Below are 23022 nucleotides of genomic sequence, written 5' to 3'. Positions count from 1 at the left end.
AAAATTATAATCAGCTAATAAATATAAGCGTTTTTGTATTTTATATCAGAGAAAACAGCAGCTCCTATGTTCAGTTGCGTCTGTTTATGGCACAGTGATGACCGGATTAAGATGGCGGCCACGTTGACGTATCGCAGCAACGGACCGAAGTGGACCCCGGCCCTGCCTCGCCTTCGGATGTGTTTCTACGTCATCTACCTGCCTACCAATCACATAGTGGCTTCCAGGATTACCCGTATGAATGAAAGTCCACTTCCTGCTTCTAGTTCATCGACTGATCATGGGGAAGATGCGCTGGCTGCCGTTCTCGGCTCTACTATTATGGGCCTTATGTCTTCACAGCGCTTCTGCCGATAACAATGGCGTGAAGAAAATGAAGATGCAGTTTGCCACGGGTCCACTTCTCAAATTCCAGATTTGGTGAGTGAGGAGTTGAAGTCGTTCTGTTCCCAAGCGAGGCCGACGAGTGTGTGTGAGATGATGACATTGAGGGTGTTTATAGTAACACAGGAGAACTGCCTTTAGTGGAGCACATTGAAGAGATGTTTGATATTATGAATCGCGATATTATAAACAGACAAGCGTTAAATGGTCTCTGAAGGCACTGGCAAATTAGCTTAGCGCTCAAATATGGTGTAATCGTCCGGTAATCCGGTGTCAAGTCGAGAGCTCTAATTTGAAGATTAACGTTAGCTCTTCAGTGCATCTGTCTGTGCTATCTGTCATCTCAGCAACACTACGTTTAGTAGCTTTCATGTGTTTATGAAACATATTTGGGGCTGTTGAGGTAACTTAAAGTTTGTTTTATGTTCACACAATAGCCATTTTTCCGTAATAATATATTTTCGGTGTATCTGATTTACTGAAAATATAGATTCAGTACTGTGTATAAAATTTACATTTAGTCATTTAGCAGACGCTTTTATCAACAAAGGTATAACTGTAAAAAAAAAAAAAGCTTGTGTATCATAGAGAATAATATTCTGACAATTTTAAAGTTGATTTTAATATTTTTATCTCAAATGGTGTCAGAGTTTAGTTCATTTACGTTTAGTGTTTATAGTGTATCCGATATATTAAAAATACATATGCTGTAACGTTACTGTATATAGAATCAACAAAGGCATAACTGTTGCAAACAAAACTTGTGCATCATAGAGAATAATATTTAGACGATTTCAGTGTTGATTTGAATATTTTATCTCAAATGGTGTCAGAGTTTAGTTCATTTAAGTGTTTATAGTGTATCCGATATACTGAAAATATAAATTCACTACTGTAAATAAAATCAACAAAGACGATTTTGTTAGACGATTTCAGAGGTGATTTGAATATTTTATCTCAAATGGTGCCAGAGTTTTATTGACTTTAACCATTTTTACACTAAAAGTTATTTTAAAATGTTTGTAAAATAAATAAAGTGCTAATTCCAAAAAAAAAAAAAAGGATTTTTGTACAATAAGCAGGGTGTTTTTCTGAACACCTTGGTTCTGGTTTTGTTGTATAATTTTATATGGTTTAATTGTTTAATTAAGTTGCATGGTTAATTTTTTTTTTAATCGAGAAATTAAGCCTTGTGCAACATAAAAGCCACATTTATGCCTATCTGACCTATTATTGGCTCAAACTATAACAGGAGCAAAGAATTTAATTGGTTTGCAACTGAACGTTTAACGGATGTCAAACGTCAAACTAACTTTACCGCGGTTCAGTAAAGTACTCTTTTCAAATTCTAAATGGTAAAATCATTTGAGCAGATCAAACCACAACATTATTCAGTCAAATAAATAGAGCTAATGTTGTTTTAAAGTTGTTTTCAGACCCAATATTCAGAAAGTACAATAGTAAAAAAATATAGGGAGCATGTCACAAGATGTTACTTAACGAGAAAATAAAACCATTTTACTTCAGTTTTGTGGATGACAGAAGGTTTGTCTTAATCTTAAATGTAAATGATTATGTACTGCACAATAGTCCTCCAGATGTTTCATGTCAACATGTGAACCAGTCTCTGAGGTGTTCTTTCGTGTTTATCTTCTCCAGTGTCTCCTGAGGGTACAAGCGGGTGTTTGAGGAGTACACGCAGGCTTTGTACCAGCGGTACCCAGACATCCGCATAGAGGGAGAGAACTACCTTCCTCTGCCCCTCTACAGGTAATGGCTAACAAAACACTCACATTTTACACGCCTTCTATCTTCTGAATGTATTAATAAATGAATGAGTTGTATTAGTATTTTAATCTTTACTTGTTTATTTTATACTTTTATATGATACATTTTTGCACTTTATATTTAATTTTAGGGATGGTTATTGAGACCAATTTATCGATTTGATAATTTTTTTAAAATGGTTAGATAAAATCAATACAGATCATCCATCAGTATATGGTAGCACTTTAGTTTATTTAACAATTTAGACTATTCACTATTGGTTTATTACCTGCCAGTGACCATTGCATGTAATGTTCGTACGCCACAATAATCAATGTACAGGCCCATTGTCCCATACATGAGCTCATTTGTCTTATTTTGACTGCTATGCCATCATAAATAGTGAAAATAATCCATTGAAAAAGGCTCTAAGACCAAGCTGATTCCTTGCTTCTGGATGATTTGGCCAAAGCTAACAAATATATTTTCATTTTACAATCTGAAGTCATCTTTCACTACTGTGTTGTTTTACAATAATAATAAAAAAAACAATTTACAAGTAACTTTTATTCTAAATCTTGGACAAAACAAAAAAATGAACAATAAAAAAATGTGGAGCACCAGAAGTGGACCATATTGAAATGGATTTGAATGCTATTTTGGCTTTTTGTTGTTATCCATGAATTTTCAAATGTACTTTTTTTTTACGAGAGGCTAGAAAAATTTGTGCTCATTATTATTATTAATATTATGTATTAATTATGTTTTATTCAAATATCCAAATTTTGACATAGGAAGGTTCAATGTGCTGGCCCAATTTTTTTCTAACAATATAATACATTTGCATTAAAAATAAGTATTTTACTTTTTTTTTTAAAAATCAAATGTTTAGGAAATATCTTTGGTATATCAAAAAGTGTGCTTATGATACAATACAATATTTGTTTATAAAGCATATTTAAAAACAACCAACGTCGACCAAAGTGCTGTACATAAAAGCAGAATATAAAAGATACCTTTAACAAATAAAAGCAATAAAACAGTGATCAGGGAGTATAATAATCGAGAAAAAGCAGTTAGGTCTTTTAAAACAGATTTAAACATGGAAATGGAGGGGGAAATTTTAATTTGAATTGGTAGACTGTTCCAGAATTTTGGACCAGCAGCAGTAAAAGCTCGATCAGCTCGTTTTTAAGGTGTGTTCTGGGCACGGTGAGTAAATTGAGATCATAAGATCTCAATAATTGAGAAAGGGTATACGGACAAAGCAAGTCAGTAAGGTACTGAGGAGCAAGATTATTGACGGCTTTGTAAACAAATAATTTTTTTAAAATCAATTCTCTATTTAATTGGTAACAGTGAAGTGCAGCGAAAATTGCAGTTACGGACTCATACTTGTGGGTGTCAGAGGGTAGTCTAGCAGTCGCATTTTGTACCAGCTGCAGACAAAAGAGAGAAAACTTAAGCAGGTCGCACACCTGAAGCGCCACGCAGCGCCATGCATTTTAGAATTCTAAACATGGGTTTCTATCAGGATGCACACACCGACGCCGCAAGTCGGCCGCTGTCGGCGGCGCCCAGTCACGACTCAGGACGCAGTTCAAATTTCAGCCGCACCACAGAGCGACATCTGATTAGTTTCATGTTAAATATCATTCGAATGTGCACGTCTGGTGTGCGATAGTTTAAACTGTCATGTGCGCGCCGTGGCGCTTCTGGTGTGCGACCTGCTTTAGAAATACCAAAATAGAGAGAGTTACAGTAATCTAGACGTGTTGTTATGAAGGCATGAATCACCGTTTGAAAATTTCTCTGGGATAAAAATGGCTTGACTTCAGACAGTTGCCTGAGGTGGTAAAAGCAGGGTTTCATTCATTCTCGAACAGTTTGTAAAGTTTTGAGCGCAAATAAATTGTAAAACCTTATTATAATCTCCAATATAATTTTTTCTCGCTATGAATATGGGCATAGAAGCTGGCATGGCATTTAACGCAAACGAATGCTTTTGTTTTGCCCAAAAAACTATAACCATCGACATCCATAGTAAATATAACAAATACAATGGAAGTCAATGCGAACAGTTTCCAGTTTTCTTATAAATATGTTTTTTGTGTGCTCAAAAAAAGAAAGAAGGGCAAATAAATGATGACCGTTTTTATTTTTGGGTGAACTGTCTTTTTATTGTCTTGCACATGACACCAAGTCCAACCTGTTATGTTTTAAGTTTTATCTATTTGGTTTTATTGACTCAAACCACTGTTTATAAGTAACTAAGAAAATGGTCCCACTTCCAAACCAAGTCAGCGCCATTGGTTGTGCATTTGCTGGCGAACACTGCAGTTTATTTATTTATTTATTTATTTTTTGATGAATAAGCATTTTTCTCTTCTTTTTCCACTGTTTTTATTTCAGAAAATGATGTTTGCTTGTGTGTGTTTTTCTCTTTAAATAGCAACCTATATGAGCAAATCCATGCAAATGTCAACAATGGAAAAAAATAAAATTTATTATAATATTAAAACCCTTTCTAAGTTGTTTGTGTAGGCTAAAACAGTACTTGAAAAATACTCAAATGTCTCTGCTAAATCCTGCTATTTTGTTCACACAGTCAGTTTTAAAACTGTCACATCCTTAACAGTTGTCACATGCATAATGAAGTTTTTCCTATTAAATATAAAATAATGTTGATCCTATATAGAGACAACTCTTGTCCTTTTGATTCGCATTATTTCTTTGGAGTTGTGCAGTTGAATTCACCAAATTTCTACTAATGATGTCGTTTACTGTAAATTTGCATATTTTTTTGGTCACATCCGTAACACATTTATTTCTCTCAATTAAAATATAAAACACAATTACAGAAATATTGATTTGGATCCCTTAACACAGTGGTTAGCAGTTTTGAAAAATATAAACACCTTTCAATATACGGTTAACATCGACATTCTTTTTGAATTTAAGTTTTGCAAAAGTCACATCCATTAACGCTGATATACATTTAATTAAGAATTAATCTGAATATATTTTTTAAGCACTTCATGTAGTGTTTTTCTTCCCTCCAGGCACATTGCTTCCTTTCTGTCAATGTTTAAGCTGTTGTTAATCGGAGTGATCATCTTGGGCAAGGATCCTTTTGCTTTATGTGGCATGCAGGCTCCAGGGATCTGGGTTTGGAGTCAGGAGAATAAGGCAAGATCTTAAACCTTTTATTTTTTTTTTTTGATAGACTTTCATAGGTGTAATATTACGCCCTGGTTCTTCACTCTTTTAGCAAATAGGATAGATGGAACATCCAGCATTATTCCAAATATAAACTTTGTCCCCCATGGAGCTCATTAGTATTAAACTGTCTGCCTGGTGACGACAGCTTTTATAAAAGGCATTACACCAGAGACTAAACGCTTGCTTTTATGTTCACCTGACTCTTGTTCTGCTCTTTCTGAAATGTAGATGTTAAAGTTTGTTGTTGTTTTTGCATTTTAATATATTTTTTAAATAATTGTTTTTGTTTAATTTATGCCATGACTGTTTGTAAAGTTTAGACGCTAATAATAAAACCTCAATATGCTATAAGACTTGTTTATTCATTATATTTGTTTCTGTTTTTAATAGATATATGCTTGTATGATGGTGTTCTTCTTCAGCAATATGATCGAAAATCAGTGCATGTCTACAGGCGCATTTGAAATCACGCTCAATGGTAAGCTTATTTGTAGATTAATATATTTTGATCTTTTGTATGTATATATATATATATATATATATATATATATATATATATATATATATATATATATACACACACACATACATATGCATACATATGCATATATGCATATATATATATATATATATATATATATATATATATATATATATATGCATATGTATGTGTATATGCATATGTCTATATATGTTTGTATAATATTTGTAGATTTAATTTTTTATGCTTTTCGTAAAGACTTTTATTACAATGCTGGGTTCAGACAAAACATGAAGCACCAAATAACTCGCTGTATTCTACTTCTGTGATGCTTTTGTCCCACTAGTGAGTGTATGAGTATATCATGTATCATGTATCATATATCATATCAAAAATTAATTGAAATCGTGTCGTCTGCACAAGATATACTATCTTGTGCAGACGACACGATTTCAATTAATTTTTCACATTTGCGGCAAAGGCATTGCACATTTTGCGTCATTCACATTGCACAGTTTGAATGACTTTGTATGCAATCTACTTTTACCAATACCTAAATTTGCATTTACTGTGAATTTAATGCCCTTTCGGGCCATACACAATGATATGGTGGGCTGGCTTTGACTTGAATTTGATACATGTGATCTAATCCTTTACATATAATAGAATCTATTTAAAGATTGATTTTGAATCTATCTAAAAAAGACCTCATCTAAAACATCATGGCGGGATTTGCCTATAAAATTGTAACTTTTATTATGGAACAGCACATGTATATGTATTTAGGAAGTTATTTTAGGTGTTCTCTGTAATTCTGATTGTACAAGTGTACTGTTTTTGATCAGATGTCCCAGTTTGGTCCAAGCTGGAGTCAGGACACCTGCCTTCAATGCAGCAGCTAGTCCAAATCCTGGAGAATGAGATGAAGATGAGCATGCACATGGACACACTTCCACCCCATCAGTCATAACCTTGCCTCTGATTCACTGAACTGAGCCTATGACCCCCTCCACGTATGTGTAACCTATTTACATTTTGAAAAAGTGTCTAATTAAATAGTTTAGAGGTTTAGTAACAACAAAGTCCCTTTAAGATAAATCCTATCACTCAGCAGCCATCTTTGAAACGCATCTCTGGCAGTATGCTCGGGCAATTCGTTTGAATGGGGAAACATCAAATTTTCCAAAAATGCTTACGATTAAATTTCATATTAGGAATCACCAATAAAATTAAACATCTGTCTTTTTAGTTTCATTCCGAAATGTTCGAATTACACAAAACCTGCAGAAACCTGTTAGTCTAGTTTCAGCCCCTCCCCTTGAGAATCATCAGTCTATAGCGATCTATGATTGGCTCTTGTACTAGAAGGCGGGGCTTAATTCGCCATCTTGACAATTAGACATTTCCCATATTCAAAACTACACGAATGACATCTCTTGTGTAATATATAGTCTGTGAATATTGATAAGTTAATAGTAATAATAATAATACAAGGGATGGGCTCTATGACTTCAGGAAAAATCTGATAGCCAACTGAGTATTAGGGCTGGGAAAGTCATTGAAATTAAATTGGAAATTCAATGGACCAAAGCGTCAATTGTCATACACATCTTGTCAGAAAAACACAGTTGTGTGATTAGTAGTAAATCTCCTCCCAAAGGCCAGAGGTCGCTCTCGCATGGAAACCCCAAACACATGAAGAAGAATGTCAGGAAATTCAATAGCGTTGCATTGTAAACAGAAAATTTAAACGTTCATTGATTCAACACAACTAATAATCACCTCACAGAACCTGTGGAAACTCTGAAGTTGGAGATGAGGTATTTTCATATGCAGGATTTACAACACAGGATCATAGTTCTTTAGACTTAGAAGTTGCCCAAATGACTGTCATTATGACAGAACTATTACTAAGGGTGGGGAAAAATTAATTCACGGATGCATCATGATTGCTTTTCTACTGATTCTGAATTGTTCCTTAAAAGTTCAGTATTGATTCTGTATACGAATTAGATCGTGACAGTGTGATCTTCCCCAGGCCTTAATGTCAAACACATCCAGCAAGTTTTAGACCTCTCAGTCCCTCACATTAGCATAGTGTAAGTCAGCATTTATCAAAGTTCCAATAGACTTACTCTTAACTCATTGTGGCCTCATATATCTATTAGTGTTACTGGAATATTTAATACTAATCAATGACGGTATTCTCTTGGATAACTGAATATTATTTCATCATTATTATTTTTTTAATTTTTCATGCCATGGTTTATTTGTATCTGACTTTTATCAATTTTAAGCACTAAATGAAGAGGAATCACATTTGATCACGCGTTTGATAGGGAGTACCCCAAGGCTCGCTATTCGGAACATAACTTTTCATGTTTTGTCTTTCTGTCGTTCTTTCTATAGTGATTCTGAATCGCTTCTCAAAAGTTCAGAATCTATTCTATATTCAAATTAGATTGTGACAGTGTGGGCCTCCACAGGCGTGATCTAGAAACACAAAAATAATAACCCAACAATAATAATTGTAGATAGCTAGCTCTCTGCAACTCTCACAGAGTCGCCTACTTAAGCTAAGCAGGGCTCTGCCCAGTCCGTACCTGGATGGAAGACCACATGGGAAAGACAGGTTGCTGCTGGAAGTGGTGTTAGTGAGGCCAGTCTGTGGGTCCTAATTAGGGGTGTCACGATTTCGAAATCGATCTAAATTTATGCTCAATTTCGATTATCGAATCAAAAAATAGAATCGTCGATGTTGCCACACCCCCATGTCACGTCAGTTTGGCTTGCCAAGTGGGAAAAAACAGGCTTGTTGAAGCGCTTGTTAAACTGCAGAAGCAGGAGACCCGTCGACAGAACTTAAACTCTCTCCTCTTTCAATGAAGTCGCCGGTGTGTAAGCATTTTGGATTTCCAGTGAGTTATGTTGACAACGTTCGTGTTCTCGACAAAAACAGTTTTGCAAGCTCTGCTATGTATGTATTACATACGGTTCGTCCGATAGACAACACCGGCATCGCGATCCTCCGTCCGCCCCCGTTGCAAATCCTTTCGCGAAAAGTACACACTCAGGCCCTGTTTACACTGTCTTTGTTTTTAAATGGCATTTTAGAACGACAACGATTTGACATCTACAGTGGCGTGTAGCATTTCTGAGCAGCCCTCCTTCCTCTCTACCTCTGAAAATGCACATCACGTGACCACACAGACACAGACGCACACACAGCAAAATGAGCTCGAGACAGCAGGTCCAGGCAGTCAGAGGACTGCTTCAGTCTTTCACTCACTTGTACTAAGTCATTTTAGCGAACACCTCAGATACTGTTGGCTGGTTCCTGTTGGTTGTGCGTCTTTTTTACCGACGCCATTATAACGACACAGATCACTGCCTATTCACGAGTCCTGCAGAAAAAGTGATTGACAGGTGGTAATTATGTGTGTAACTTGCCTTTATTCAGTTACTGTATGATTTGTTTATGGGTAAAACAAAGACCATGCAGTTCAGGTAGTTTAAACGGTAGGCTACAAATAATTAATTGGTCATTAATTAATTAATTATTCATAATTGAAAATCGAATCGAATCGTGCCTTTAGAATCGAAAATGTAATGGAATCGAGAATTTGGAGGATCGTGACACCCTTAGTCCTAATGCCCCAGTATATTGACGGAGACTATATTGTTTAGAGAACGCCGTCCTTCAGATAAGATGTTAAATCAAGATCCTGACTCTGGTTGTTAAAATCCTAGGATGTTAGGGGTAAAAAAGTAGGGGTTTAACCCTGGCCTCCTGGCCAAATTTGCCCACATGCAAACATGTTAAAACATGCTTGTTTGTTGTGAAAATTGATAATAATGATAAAAATACTAATTTGTGGAGTGACGCACACGATTTTCATTCAACAAAAGCATGGTTAAAATGTAAAGTTGGAAATGTGTATATTTAAACAGCAGAAGAAATGGGGGGAAATGTAGGTTAAGAATGGTTTTGAATATAATTCCTTTCACAATAATCACACACCCCTAAAGATTACACATATCATCAAAACACATGTACTAAGTTTTAATTTGCCCATTCATCTTTCCATCTTTGTCCTCTGTCTGGTTTAAACATTCAAAGATGAACAACCTTTGAGAATTTGGCTGTTTGAGCTTGTCCAGTTGTGTTAATCCCTGACTATCCAAAGTTCAATTTAAAAAGCCCTGCTCTCTCTTCTGAATGGCAGCAACTCATTTGCATTTAAAGGTATTTTGCGCTAAATCTTCACACACATATTCTGAGCTCACTAGAAACTTGTATTAGATATTGATAAAAGTGGCATATTGAGTTCTCTATAGGGATACCGTAAATTACACGAACAGTTATGATCCAAACAGCGAGTCTTGGGATATTCCGCAATAAAGGTTTGAAGCTATGTAACTCCTTTTTATTTAGTTCTAAAAATTGACGAGTCAAATAAGAAAAACCATGGCATGAAAAATTCTAGTTTTACCAGAAGATTTCCAAGAGAGCGCTGGTATTGATTAGTATTAAATAGTCCAGTAACAATCTGGTTAAGAGCAAGTCTATTGGAACTATTTGATGAATGCTGCCTTACGCTATGCTAATGTGATGAACTGAGACAAGTTCACGGATCGGTCAATCCAGACTAGATAAGTGAGTGGTGTGGTTGTGGATCTTCAACACCTGACACGACACTAAGGTAGTTATCCAGGTCATTTAAAGAAGGCGTCTCAAGAGGAAGAGTTCTGCACTTTGTAAATGTACAGGTAGTAAAATCTGAACGCGCCTTTGAGGTTCTATTTCGATATAAGTATGTGTCTTTCAAGTCCACCGCTTTCTAGTTTGGGCTCTGCAATTGGAGTAGCCAACCATTTTTAGTGTCGATTATCTGGTCTGCCGCCTCTGGAATTTCCCCTCATGCACCAAACTAGTCTTACAGAGGCTGAAGCAGGTTTGCAAGGGCTAATAAAAAGGCCACTTTACTTGGTACACCTGTCCAACAGCTTAACAAATTTCTAATCGGCCAATCACATGGAAGCAATTCAGGCATGTAGACATGGTCAAGACAGTCTGCTGCAGTTCAAACCAAGCATAAGAATAGGAAAGAAAGATAATTTAAGTGACTTGGAACGTAGCATGGTTATTGGTACCAGGGGTCAGAGGAGAATGGCCAGCCTGGTTGGAGCTGATAGAAAGACAACAGTAACTCAAATAACCACCCGTTACAACCGAGGTATACAGAAGAGCATCTCTAAACGCACAACACATCAAATCTTGAGGCGGATGGGCTACAGCAGCAGAAGACCACACCGGGTGCCACTCCTATCAGCCAAGAACCGGAAACTGAGGCTACAATGAGCACAGGCTCACCAAAATTGGACAAAAGAAGATTGAAAAAATGTTGCCTGGTCTGCCGATTCTTGATTTCATTGGATGGTAGGGTCAGAATTTGGCATCAACAACATGAAAGCATGGATCCATCCTGCCTTGTATCAACGGTTCAGGCTGGTGGTGGTGGTGTAATGGTGGGGGGATATTTTCTCTGCACACTTTGTGTCCATTTGTACTAATTGAGCATTGTGTCAACGCAACAGCCTACCTGAGTACTGTTGCTGACCATGTCAAACTTAAAACAGTAAAAGCCGTAACTGTAAAACTTATCAAGGGATGTTTTTTATTTATTTTAAATTTTTCTCCCTGTTTTAAATGAATAATTTTGTCCCTTGTTTCAGATTTCTGGTGGCGCTCTCCTACGGTTGTGAGATGGCATTTATGAAGGTTTGTGCTGAAAGTAGCAACTACTAGCACACACCGGATGTTCTGCGCTCTCCTCATCGTGCCCTTTGGAGATGCAGCACCTACAGCTGGTGCGGGATCTACGGCAACAACAGTGCTCAAATAAACTGCAACCCCCATCCTCTGTGCAAAAACCATTTGCTTCAGGATAAATGTTCGCAAGCATCACGTCATAAATTATTTCTATTACATCAGCAAAAAAAATCTAACATTTTAAAGTGATTTTGTTTCTTAATCATCCGTATGTCTAAACCAGGTGTTTCTTTTATTTAATACATGTAGAAGTTTCTAATTTATTCATCCAGCTCCATCAAAGTAATATTAATTCTATTTCTGAGCCCTGATTTTTATATTGCTTTGTATAACTTAATGTTTACTATAAGATGAATAAAATAGTCTAACAAACTAAACTACTCCTGGTCTTTACTGGAGAAATCGGGATGCAAATAAAACTAAAAACGTTGAAATAACTTTAGCATTGGCAAAACTGAACAAGTTTGTTTTGTCAATCGTTTACTCAATGCCTTCAAATGTTTTAATACAGAATTGGGTTTAGGCTGCAATTTACTCTAATAAAGTTGATTATGTTGTTGTACATGATTATTTTCATTAACATCAGTGCAGTTTCCCAAAACCATCGTTAGCCAACTAAGATTGCAAATTCCATAGTTACAAACAGTTTGTTGATTTGCCGTTTCTCAAATCTGTCGCTCCAACGAACATTCGCAAACTGCGTCACAAACTTAAGCACTCGCAACTACAGCTCTGGAGCTGTTAGTAACATAGTTCCTTGCGGTGTTCTATTGGCACTTATCCCCCCTATGCCCTATTCGTTTGCAACATTTTAACATTCAAAGTTGGAATTATTAAAAATAAAAGCATTAAAGTCATCTCTCTTAAGCAGTGGTCACCAAACTTGTTCCTGGAGGGCCGGTGTCCTGCAGATTTTAGCTCCAACCCTAATCAAACACACCTGAACAAGCTAATCAAGGTCTTACTAGGTATACTTGAATCATCCAGGCAGGTGTGTTGAGGCAAGTTGGAGCTAAACCCTGCAGGGACACCGGCCCTCCAGGACCGAGATTGGTGACCCCTGCTCTTAAGTTTAAATTGCTTCCAAACTATTTTTACAGTTCAGTTTTAGCGATCTTCATGTTTACAATTGTGCTCCCTTTGCAGTGCACTTTGAAAACATTGATGTCATTTTGAACACAGCCTCATGGCTAAAGCTATAGGTGAGCTATTATTTAAAAGCGGAATTTATGTTGCGTCTCCAAAGCTTGTGAAAACAAAAAGCATGTGTTAATTCTTTTAATTTATAGTGGGTTATTTATGAAGTATCTGTACTGTATATGGCATGGGCCTGCTGGTAAGAACTTTCTGCAGTGGTTTACAAGTGTCAAATTGTAAAAATAGACTTTAAAATAAATAAACAATATCCCATTTAATAATAATAATTATCATCATTATTAATATAATTATTAAACTATGACTTTTTCATTTCTAATAAATATTAAATTTTATAATAAATTTCCTCTAATTTATTTTTATGATTTTTATATAATATTAGAATACGTGTTAGCTTTAAGTTATAAATGTTAGAATAGAATATGTAATGTTAAGATCATTCAGAATGAGTTAGTAAATGATTAATAAACTATTCGAATTAACGTTTATATGTCTTCTTATTTAGGCATTTACTAATGATTACTATGTATGTTAATAAATGCTTTATTAACTCAACTTCATCCAGTTTTGTGACCCAATCTAAAGTGAGGACTCTATGCTTCATAAATCCCTTATAAATGACAATTAAAGGCTCAGTTTAATTCTAGACAGGAAAACTTTTTTTTTCCTTTGCGATCTTTAACTAAAATAAAATGACTGTACAGTTAAAACATCGCTAAATAACATTGAAATGTTGTTTCATAATATATCGTTCAATTATTATATTGTTGTTTTTTTTCCAATTTTTACGTTGCATTTTGACAATTACTATTCAGCATTTTTTACAGTAAATTTACTTTTTAGATAAGATTGCAAACGTTTACTGTTTTTTTTATCCTGGGCCTGTAATTGTCATTTATAAGGGATTTATAAGGCATAAAGAGTCCTCACTTTAGATTAGGTCACAAAACTGGATAAAGTTGAGTTAATAAAGTATTGAATAACATACATAGTAACCATATGCCTGAATAATAAGAATTATAAACGTTAATTTGAATAGTTTATTAATCATTTACTAACTCATTCTGAATGATCTTTAAAAAAAAACAACTACTCAAATACAAATGGTTTGTAAATAATGCGATACTTCATTTAGTCATGAAAAATCAACCAGTCACAAAGTATAAAAGTATGATTATTAAGTACATTATAAATGTAGTTTAGGTCAGGAATACAGCATTTGTAGCTGCAGTTTTAAACAGCTTTTTAATGTTTAATAATGTAGAGTTAATGCTTAACAAATTAGGAATTTACTAGATGCTAAGGCTTAATAAATTAATCATAGTGTGTATTTATTATGAAGTGTTACCAATTGTTTTTTTATATCAGTCCTTTCTATGTATTTCCCCCAGTTCTGTTGATTAATCTAGATGTAGGTCACTTAAAGGGGACCTATTATGCAAAATTCAGGTTTATAAGGGTGTTAAACACAGTTGTTTAGCAACAGTGTGTGAAATTAGCCAGCCTCTAATGGTAAAAATTAACGTTAACGCACACTTCATAAAAAAAAAAAGTAAATAAAAGGATGATCTCTCTTACATTAGCATTAACTGCCCTAACTAAGAATATGATATATAAATGAACAGCTGGAGATTAAATAAGCTAGTAGATATATTAAAATAAAATAGATGTGCAATATTGGGTATGTCTTTGGAAAAAATCTTCATGATAAATTTCCTAAGTAACGTGAATGTCCACTGGCCAAATTTAAGGCAAAGTGAACAGTTAATTTTTTAATACGTCTCCTTATCTTTCCATTAAACCTCTGCATGAAAGTAATGGGAGTTCTCAGATCAGTTGGAAGTACCAGATTGGTGGATGGGACTCGTTAACTCGATTGGCTCACATCAGGTTTTATCCATATTTGCATTATATGCCCCATTTACACTGTCAGGTCTTGATGCCCGATCCCGATTTGTTGCCTATATTAGATAGTTTTTTTTTGCCTGTCCATTTACACATTCTTTTAATTGTGACCCATATCTTGGCCCACCCGGAATCTGCGCATGCAGAATTCCGCAGATTTTACACAGATTTCTGCAGATTTTTAGCCCATCATTAATTTTTTTTATTTACATGAGTAAATGTGTGTAAATCTGTATTTATTCATTTTTTTTTTTATTAATTTCAGTAATAATATTGACTGATGTGAAAATGTTCATCTGATTTATGTACAATGCAGTTTGTAAATAATATTTTCTGTCTTTTAGATATTATATTTGAGACTTGCTTTATTTAACAAATAAAGGGCATATGATTGGATTTGCATTTTAAACATTAAATAAAAAGTTAAAAAGATATTATTTTTTATTTTACATATTAAGTTTTTAGTTACGATATTCCCAAAATAATTCCACAGAAATCCCCAGACTTTTACCAAAATTCTCTGCAGAAATGGCAAAAAACGTCCGCAGATTCCGTCTGGCCCTACTTATACGTCATTAAACTGTGAAGAAGTACCACATTGTTGCAAGTTTAATGACGCACAAATCTAAATGCCTTAATAAACCCGATCTGCCTGTTTACATGATAGTCGCATTGTCACGTATCAGATTTAGATCTGATTTATTTCCACATATGGAGAAGCCCTAAAACTAATCTCTGAATATCCAAATGCATGCGTTTTTGTGTTTACGCGGTCATAGAACAGATCCCGTCTGTGTCGCATATCAGCAAAACAAATCAGAATTGCCTCACATTCACCTGGCGGTGTAAACGGGGCCATTGATTGTATGATTGATCCTGTGGTCTGTTAACAAATGCCACGAATGTGCACTTGTCCTGTCTTATCCTTCTCATCCTGGATCAGCAAATATGCAATGGACTAATCCAGGAGGACCCGATTAAACTAAGTCAAGTCAGGCTTTTTCTGTTAACCTGGCATTCTTGTTTTACCTTTTGCGCAATACCCCCTAGGTCATAGATCTCAAGCTGAATTCCTGGAGAGCCACAGCTCTGCAGTCTTGCTCCAACCCTAATCAAACACAGCTGATCCACCTAATCAAGATGTTTTAGACTAATAAGACAATTAAGCAGGTGTGAGTTGGAGCTGAACAGCAGAGCTGCGGAATCGAGTTTGAGACCATTGCTCCAGGTGAATTGTCCATTGTTGCTGGCAATTACATTCATGAAAAATGATTCTCAAGCTCAATCAATTTGAATTTTATGCAAAGCACAACATTGCTGTGTTTTTCCATCTATTATAGCTTTATGAAAATTCAGTTTTAGTTGATGAAAGTCAGACAATTTGACATTTCACCAATGGAAACCATAACATTTCAATAATGAGCTTTAAAGCCGCACTCATTTTGACAAACAATGTTGATATTTGGAAGCACTAAAACACTAACCAAAGAAGAACTTGCTGTTTTTGATATGCCCACTATAGTTACTACACGCCCCTTACTGCTGATTGGCTGCTAGTTTGTTCTAGGGTGCAACATGATGGTCAAAAGCGCATTTCCCCAAATACTCAGTGTGTTTTTAAAACAGAAAGAATTAACATGATACAAGAGTGTCCATTCCTGCTCATGGAAGGCCAAATTTAGTTCCAGCATAATTGCAAATAACGTTGTAGCGAGTCAAAAGCTTGATTAGCTGGTTCAGATGTTTTTTTTCAGTTGATAATAAAAACATTGAGACTGATGATAGTGTCAATAATGATCCACCCAACTTGAAATACTCATGACACATTAGCTGCAGGCAACATAACTGCAAATCTATTATGGTCACAGAAATACTCAAACAAATTAATTGTTAATAAGGTAGTGGTTGGGTTTAGATGTTGGGTAGGGTTAGGGATCAATAAACAGTCAATTTGTTATTAAGTAATTAATTTGTATTAGCAGTAATTGTTACACAAACTACAGCGTTACCTCTATTACAAAAAAAAAAAAAAATGGTTGCAGCATCTCATTTAGCATTGTGTAACAGAAGTAAGCAACCATGCTTCTGGAGCCCTGAGTGTAATTGGGGGGCTTTAAAAACGTCATATACTTTTGGGATGTCCTGCGTAAGTGATGAGAAGATTTTTGGGCTTGCTTCCTATTTCAAGTTTCTTTCAATGTTCTCCTATTTTTTTTTTTTTTTTTTTTTTGGAGAAAAAAGACTATTTATCATAATAGTCAATCAATATTTAAAGGGGTAGTTTACCTAAAAATGTAAATTTACTCCCCCTTAATTGGTTTTTAACCTACAACCATGGCAAAAGTATAGAATCTCCACTGTTAGAAGATTTAAATGTTTAATTATGTTACAAAAAAAAAAAAAAAAAAACTTTTGGCTGTATGAAAGACTTTTTAAAAAATCCCCAATCATGAATGATATGGGGTTGTATGTCAGGTCATTACAAACTCTTTAAATGCTCAAGTTTATATTGAGATTTTGGACACTTTTCTTATTCCATCAATTGAATGGAGGTTCAGAGATGACGACATAAGTTTTCAGGATGATAATGCATCGTGCTATTGGGCAAAATATATAAATACTTTCCTGCAGGAACGACATATAATGTCAATGGCATGGCCTGTAAATAGTCCAGACCTTAATCCAATTGAAAATCTGGGGTATACATTAAATAAAATGGTCCACAACAAGGCTCAAACCTGCAAAGCTGATCTGGCGACTGCAATAAGACAAGATTTGAGACAGACTGATGAAGAATACTGATTGTAAGTAGTTAAACCCATGCCTTAGAGAATTCAAGCAGTTATAAAAGCCAGAGGTGATGCAACAAAGTGCTAGTGGTGTTTTTATTTGGTTATTATAATTTCTCAAATTTGTGTGATTCCATATTTTTTTCTTGTTTGATCTGTAAAAACTGTTGTAATTGACGAGCCCCTGTTTTGCATTATAAAAGGTCATATTTTGGTTTTGAGGGTCTCCAACAACAGGCTGATAAACATGCAAGCTCAACAAACACTTTCATTGTCTTATAATATGCATTTATTTTTACCCAATGATCCCAACGACTCCCATGATTTGTATAGAGATTAATTGTTTCCCAAACTCCTCCTCAGCACGATGGTGACCATAGCAGTGACAAACGGCAGAGGATCGGCAGCTTACGAATGCATTTAAAGCCGTAAAGAAAGCGCCACGCATTGCATTTTCAACATGGATTTAGACACGACATGGGAATATAAAGTTAAGCAGATACAGCACAAGCTGTTTGGAGTGGTTACAAGTAACCAAACACAATTAAATACATATTTTGCAAACTAAAGAAATTGAGGAAAGCATTTTAAATCGCACTTAAACTTGTGAACTAGAGGAAGAAGTCCCATAAAGTAGGTGATTGTCTTCAGAAACATTTTTTGTTGTGCTGGTTGAAAGTCTCTTCACATTCCAATAGTACTGATTAAAGTAAATGATCTAAATGTGTTTAATGTATTTTTATATTCTGAGTTAGGCACAGGACTATGTTCATCAAATGTTCATCAAATGAAATAGTCTGGCCGAAATAGTCTGGCCGATAATTCCCATAATTCTGATAAGTAGCTCAAACAGTCTGTACATAATGTAGATTTGTACACCAGTTCATGCAGATCCGCCATTTGCACATGCAACGCGCGTTCATGTGCACACGAGACGAGAGAGAGAGCAAAACAAATGCTGAATCAAAACGTTTTAAAATCCTGAATCAATATTGGAGTTACTTGGGGGACACCATGCCTGAAGTATTTCTTTTAGACCGGTATTGTTCCGTTTTAAAACTATTTTAGTCATGCAAAGCTTTGTGTTTTACGAATGGGTTATATGCACAGAAGTGTTGTTCAGCCTCCGAAATCTTCTGGTGAAAGATTAATGTGACTATTTTCAGTTTCATGAGGTCCTTTTACAGCATCGATAATGTAGATTTTTATTTAGTTTAACTACAAAACATAAGTAAATAGCGCTATTAAGCCTAGCCTGCTATACTGAGGTAAAGTTGGTTTGATATTCACATTGGTTTATTTTTATACAATGATAACCTGTGACGTGCTCCCTCTATTCTTTACCATGCTACTTTGAAAATTCGGTCTGAAATAGCATGCAAGTATAGCTTCGTATAATTCGTAAGTGTAATTCCCACACCCCGCCAGCCAACCACTAAGCAGAGTCGCTTTAGGAAAGCATGTGAGAGAGGGCTGTCTGCTTTCATCTTTAAGATGCACGCATTTGTGTTTCAGGAGGCGTGGATTTGGATGGCAGGGGAGAGACTAGCTGCATCCGACACTGCCTACTACTCAGTAGATACTGCATTTGAATTTAAACGTGCTACTCAGCCGTTAGAAAAGTACGTTCTATACAGTATGAATGTGAGCAGTATGAATGGAATTCGGACACACTATATCCACCATTTTGTCATGTTCACGTGACCTCAGTTGTGTCGCTTCACTCCCATTTCTGAATTCTCTTGCGAGGCATCATGGGATAGAGCAGTGTGCATGGGATGCGCACTTCAGAATCTCGCAGGAAGTAGTAAGTCATCCGTTTACTTCTCGCATACAGATTTTCGAATTCTATGAATTCGGACATGCTACTCTGCTCGCATTCTGATTTTAGCGTACTATAGTATGGAAGTATGCGGTTTCGGACGCAGCCACAGTGTTCCAAAAGGTATTAATGTAGCAAGTTATATATATATATATATATATATATATATATATATATATATATATATATATATATATATATATATATATATATTATTGCACTAATCATCAGAACTTTCACTCATTAATGCTCACTCATCTTCATTCAGGATCAGTTCCACACACATCTCCATTCTGCTAGTGTTTGGAGGGAAAGGTGCGTTCACGTTTTACCAGGTCTGGCATTTTATACAGTTTCGTGTCAATGTCGATACGAACAGGCGAAAGATCCGGACGAACAATGAATCATTTAAATGACTTGAATCTATTAAAAAAAAAAGAAAATCAATATTTTTTTAAAAACGGTGCACTCTTAGATTTAAACCACAGCTGCTTTCATTCACTTAGAGCTGTAATACAAACTGCTTGGAAGGTCATTTTCAAAAACCCATAATAGGGGCTCTTTAAGTGTTTTATATAGGCAGAAGGTTGAATTTTTGACTGAAAATTGTTGTTGTTTCAATAAACAACTTCCAAGACTGGTGATTCCATACTTTTTGCCAGGGGTTGTACATGAGTTCCTCACAAAGAAATATATTGAAGGCTAAAAACCTGTAACTATTGACTTCTATAGAAGGAAAAACAGTTTGTACAAAACATTAGTAGTCTCATTAAAGTCTGTTCACACCAACTATATTTTAGCATTCACACTAATCTACAATAATGTTCTGTTTATGCTAAGCATGCACTAAGGTTATGCTGTCTGCGACTTTAAATGTAGTTCATTCAATCTCACAGCAATGGGCAATGCACAGCTAGTGTTTTTCAGCTAATGATGAACTTCTGGCGAGTGCTTTATGTGACTATTTTCAATTTCATAATGTTCCTTTTACAGCATTAATGTTGTAATGAAATTCAAATACAATCAGTTAAATAGACTTAAGCATCCATTTGGTTGTTAAAGCTAAAAAGAGAGTGTTTCATTAGCAGCAGGCTAGTGCAAAAACTCCACTGAAAATACTGGGGTAAAATAAATCTCCATATTTTAAAGACATGGTGGGGGAAATGTAATTTAATGCAGAGCGTTTTGTTTGGTCTGATACCCACTTTATATTGCATCTCAGCCAGGCAGTGAAGATCGGTGTTTTTTCAAGAAATCAGATCTTAAAAGCAGCAGTTTAGTATGGGATGACAGTAACCTGGAAGCCCTAGGGCTGGCTGACTGAAATTAAAAGGCTGTGTGCATCTACCCCATTAGTGACTTTTTGATTTAGTGGCCAATTCGCATACATTTGTACGATTACATTTGTATATTTTAGTACAATTTACTCATACCTCAATGACGGTTGGGTTTAGGGGGACACGTCTTAAAAAAACAACATATTTTCATACAAATGAATTAGCACGAAATTGCCACTTTTCTGACTATAAAAAAAATAGTTACGTTTCCTTGTGAGATCCTGCTGTGGACTGACAGGCCTGTAGACAGCGCTGAATAAAGTCCTTGTCTGGCTCTTCCATGTGTACTCTGTGGCTCAATTTACGCAGCCTTCGGACCAGCGAGTGTAGGAAAGGTGGAGGTGTGACCCGCAGGTGTGTGGGACTGGATGGGAAGGCTTGGCACTGCTGTAACCGTATCAGAGCCATGTGAAGCCCAACCTTGCATGCCAGAAGAACCAGCTCCTCTTTGCACATCATGACTTGAGGAGCAATGCTGTGTCCTTTGGACTGAAAAAAAGACCAGATCAGAGTTCTAACTAACCCTAAATCGTCAAGAAGATGTCTTTAAACTGTTTAGTTTTAACATGGCTATCCAATACAAATATCTGATTTAACACCAACCTGATTTCACCAAGTATGACATGTTCCTGGATTAACATCTATGTTGATCCTGAAACAACTTTTCAATCAGCCAATCAGAATTAAAGAATATGTTTAACGTTTATGTTAAGTTTAGGCTACCGCACTTCTGCATAATTGTTATCCAACTATAATTCCCCTCTGATTTTGGGAAAAATTTACAGTTATGGCTGGGTTTAGGGGTAAGAAATAGGCATGGATTACATTTAAAAAATGATGTTCCAGGAGCAACACAGATGTTAATCCAGCATCGCATCGTACTTTGCAAAATCATGACGTGCCTGATTTAAAGTGCGAGCATAATAAGTGTTGCTTACCGACTCACAGCTGCCCACTCTGAACCGGGCCTGCTGTCCTGAAGCAAGAAACGACAGAAACACCAACTGTTGCCCAAGAACTCGAACCCCTATATTTTTGTTGAGGGATAGAAAGAGTGGTCTGAGGGGTGTTGGTGTTTGAGCCTTGTCTGTCCAGCTCCATGTTCTGATCCTTCTCCCGCTCTCATCCAGACTTTGCCCACCGCAAGCATCCACACACAACCTGCTCCACAGGAAACAAGAACCACTTCAGCACTTCCAGGGCACATTCAGTCATTTTCTTTTATTATTACTAATTTAGCTTATCCAATTCACCTACATATAGTGCATGTCTTTGGACTGTGGAGGAAACCGGAACACCCGGAGCAAACTCCACACAGAAATGCCAACTGACCCAGCCGAGGCTCTAACCAGTGAACTTGCTGCAAGGCCGCATCCCCACCCACTGTGCCACCGCACCACTACATTCAGTCATTTAGCTGTTAGATTTATAATACCTTATTCAATACCGTTTATAGTACTTGATGGTTTAAAGGGTAGTTTGCCCTAAAATGTAACTCGAATGGTTCCAAAGCTTTATGAGTTTGAGTATGAGTTGAGCACAAAATAAGGTATTTTGAAAAATGTTAGAAATCTGTAACATTGACTTTCATTGTATGAATTCCACAACAAATACTATGGAAGTCAGTGGTTACAGGTTTCCAGCTTTCTATAAACAATGTTTGCTTTTAATTACCTCTCGGTTGTGACTTCTTGGTTAGATTATTGTAATGCGTTACTAGGTGATGGCCCAGTTGGCCTAATTAACAAACTTCAGCTAGTTCAAAATGCAGCTGCTAGAGTGTTTTATAGAACAAAGAAATATGATCATATTACTCCAGTTCTTTCATCATTGCATTGGCTCCTTAAATATCGTATAATTTACAAAATTTTATTGACTACGTACAAAGCCCTGAACAGCTTAGCTCCCATTATAGCCCATCACGCCCACTACGCTCAATTAATTCTGGACAATTGATTATTCCCAGAATATCAAAATCAACTGTAGGCGGTAGATCTTTCTCTTATCTGGCACCTAAACTCTGGAACAGCCTTCCTAACAGTTCGGGAAGCAGACACACTTTTTCAGTTTAAAACTAGATTAAATACATCTATTTGCATTAGCATACACATAAAACACAACAGCTTTTGGAATCCAAATCCTTTAAAGGATTGTTAGTCTGCATTATGTAGGGCAACCGAAGCCGGGAACACTTCCCTATAGACATTATAATTTGAACAGAATATACGCTTGTGTTAGTCTGTTTTTAATTATTGCAGAGGTTTCCATTATCCTGGACTAGGCTGTATTCTGAGCAGATGCTGTGGTGGTCATGGAGGAGTGGAGAG

At 36.0% G+C, this 23022-nt stretch overlaps 2 protein-coding genes across 7 annotated transcripts in view; one reads left to right on the top strand and one right to left on the bottom strand.

Annotated features, from left to right (window-relative positions):
• The first annotated feature begins 232 nt into the window (after positions 1-232).
• selenot1a (selenoprotein T, 1a) lies at positions 233-12249 on the top strand. Its single transcript, NM_178290.6, has 6 exons — positions 233-420; positions 2044-2154; positions 5214-5340; positions 5764-5851; positions 6700-6867; positions 11591-12249. The coding sequence occupies exons 1-5, from the start codon at positions 281-283 to the stop codon at positions 6822-6824; spliced, it is 591 nt and encodes a 196-aa protein (NP_840075.2). The 5' UTR covers positions 233-280; the 3' UTR covers positions 6825-6867; positions 11591-12249.
• The window catches only part of LOC103909783 (glutamate-rich protein 6), a 42583-nt gene continuing 23040 nt past the window's right edge, over positions 3480-23022 (bottom strand). For 5 of the 6 annotated variants that reach the window (XM_073923309.1, XM_073923301.1, XM_073923306.1 and 2 more), the window contains 2 exons: positions 21634-21856; positions 19450-21184 (listed from right to left, as the gene is read on the bottom strand). In XM_073923309.1, coding sequence (XP_073779410.1) covers positions 20897-21184; positions 21634-21856 — 511 coding nt within the window. In that variant the 3' untranslated portion in view covers positions 19450-20896. Of the gene's footprint in view, positions 3591-19449; positions 21185-21633; positions 21857-23022 lie in introns of those variants that run through there. The other variant, XM_073923295.1, reaches the window with a different exon arrangement.

This window comes from Danio rerio, chromosome 2 (genome assembly GCF_049306965.1).
Source record: "Danio rerio strain Tuebingen ecotype United States chromosome 2, GRCz12tu, whole genome shotgun sequence".
Classification (NCBI taxonomy): domain Eukaryota; kingdom Metazoa; phylum Chordata; class Actinopteri; order Cypriniformes; family Danionidae; genus Danio; species Danio rerio.
The sequence above is the reverse complement of the archived record's forward strand: the minus strand, read 5'-3'. Positions and strand labels throughout refer to the sequence as shown.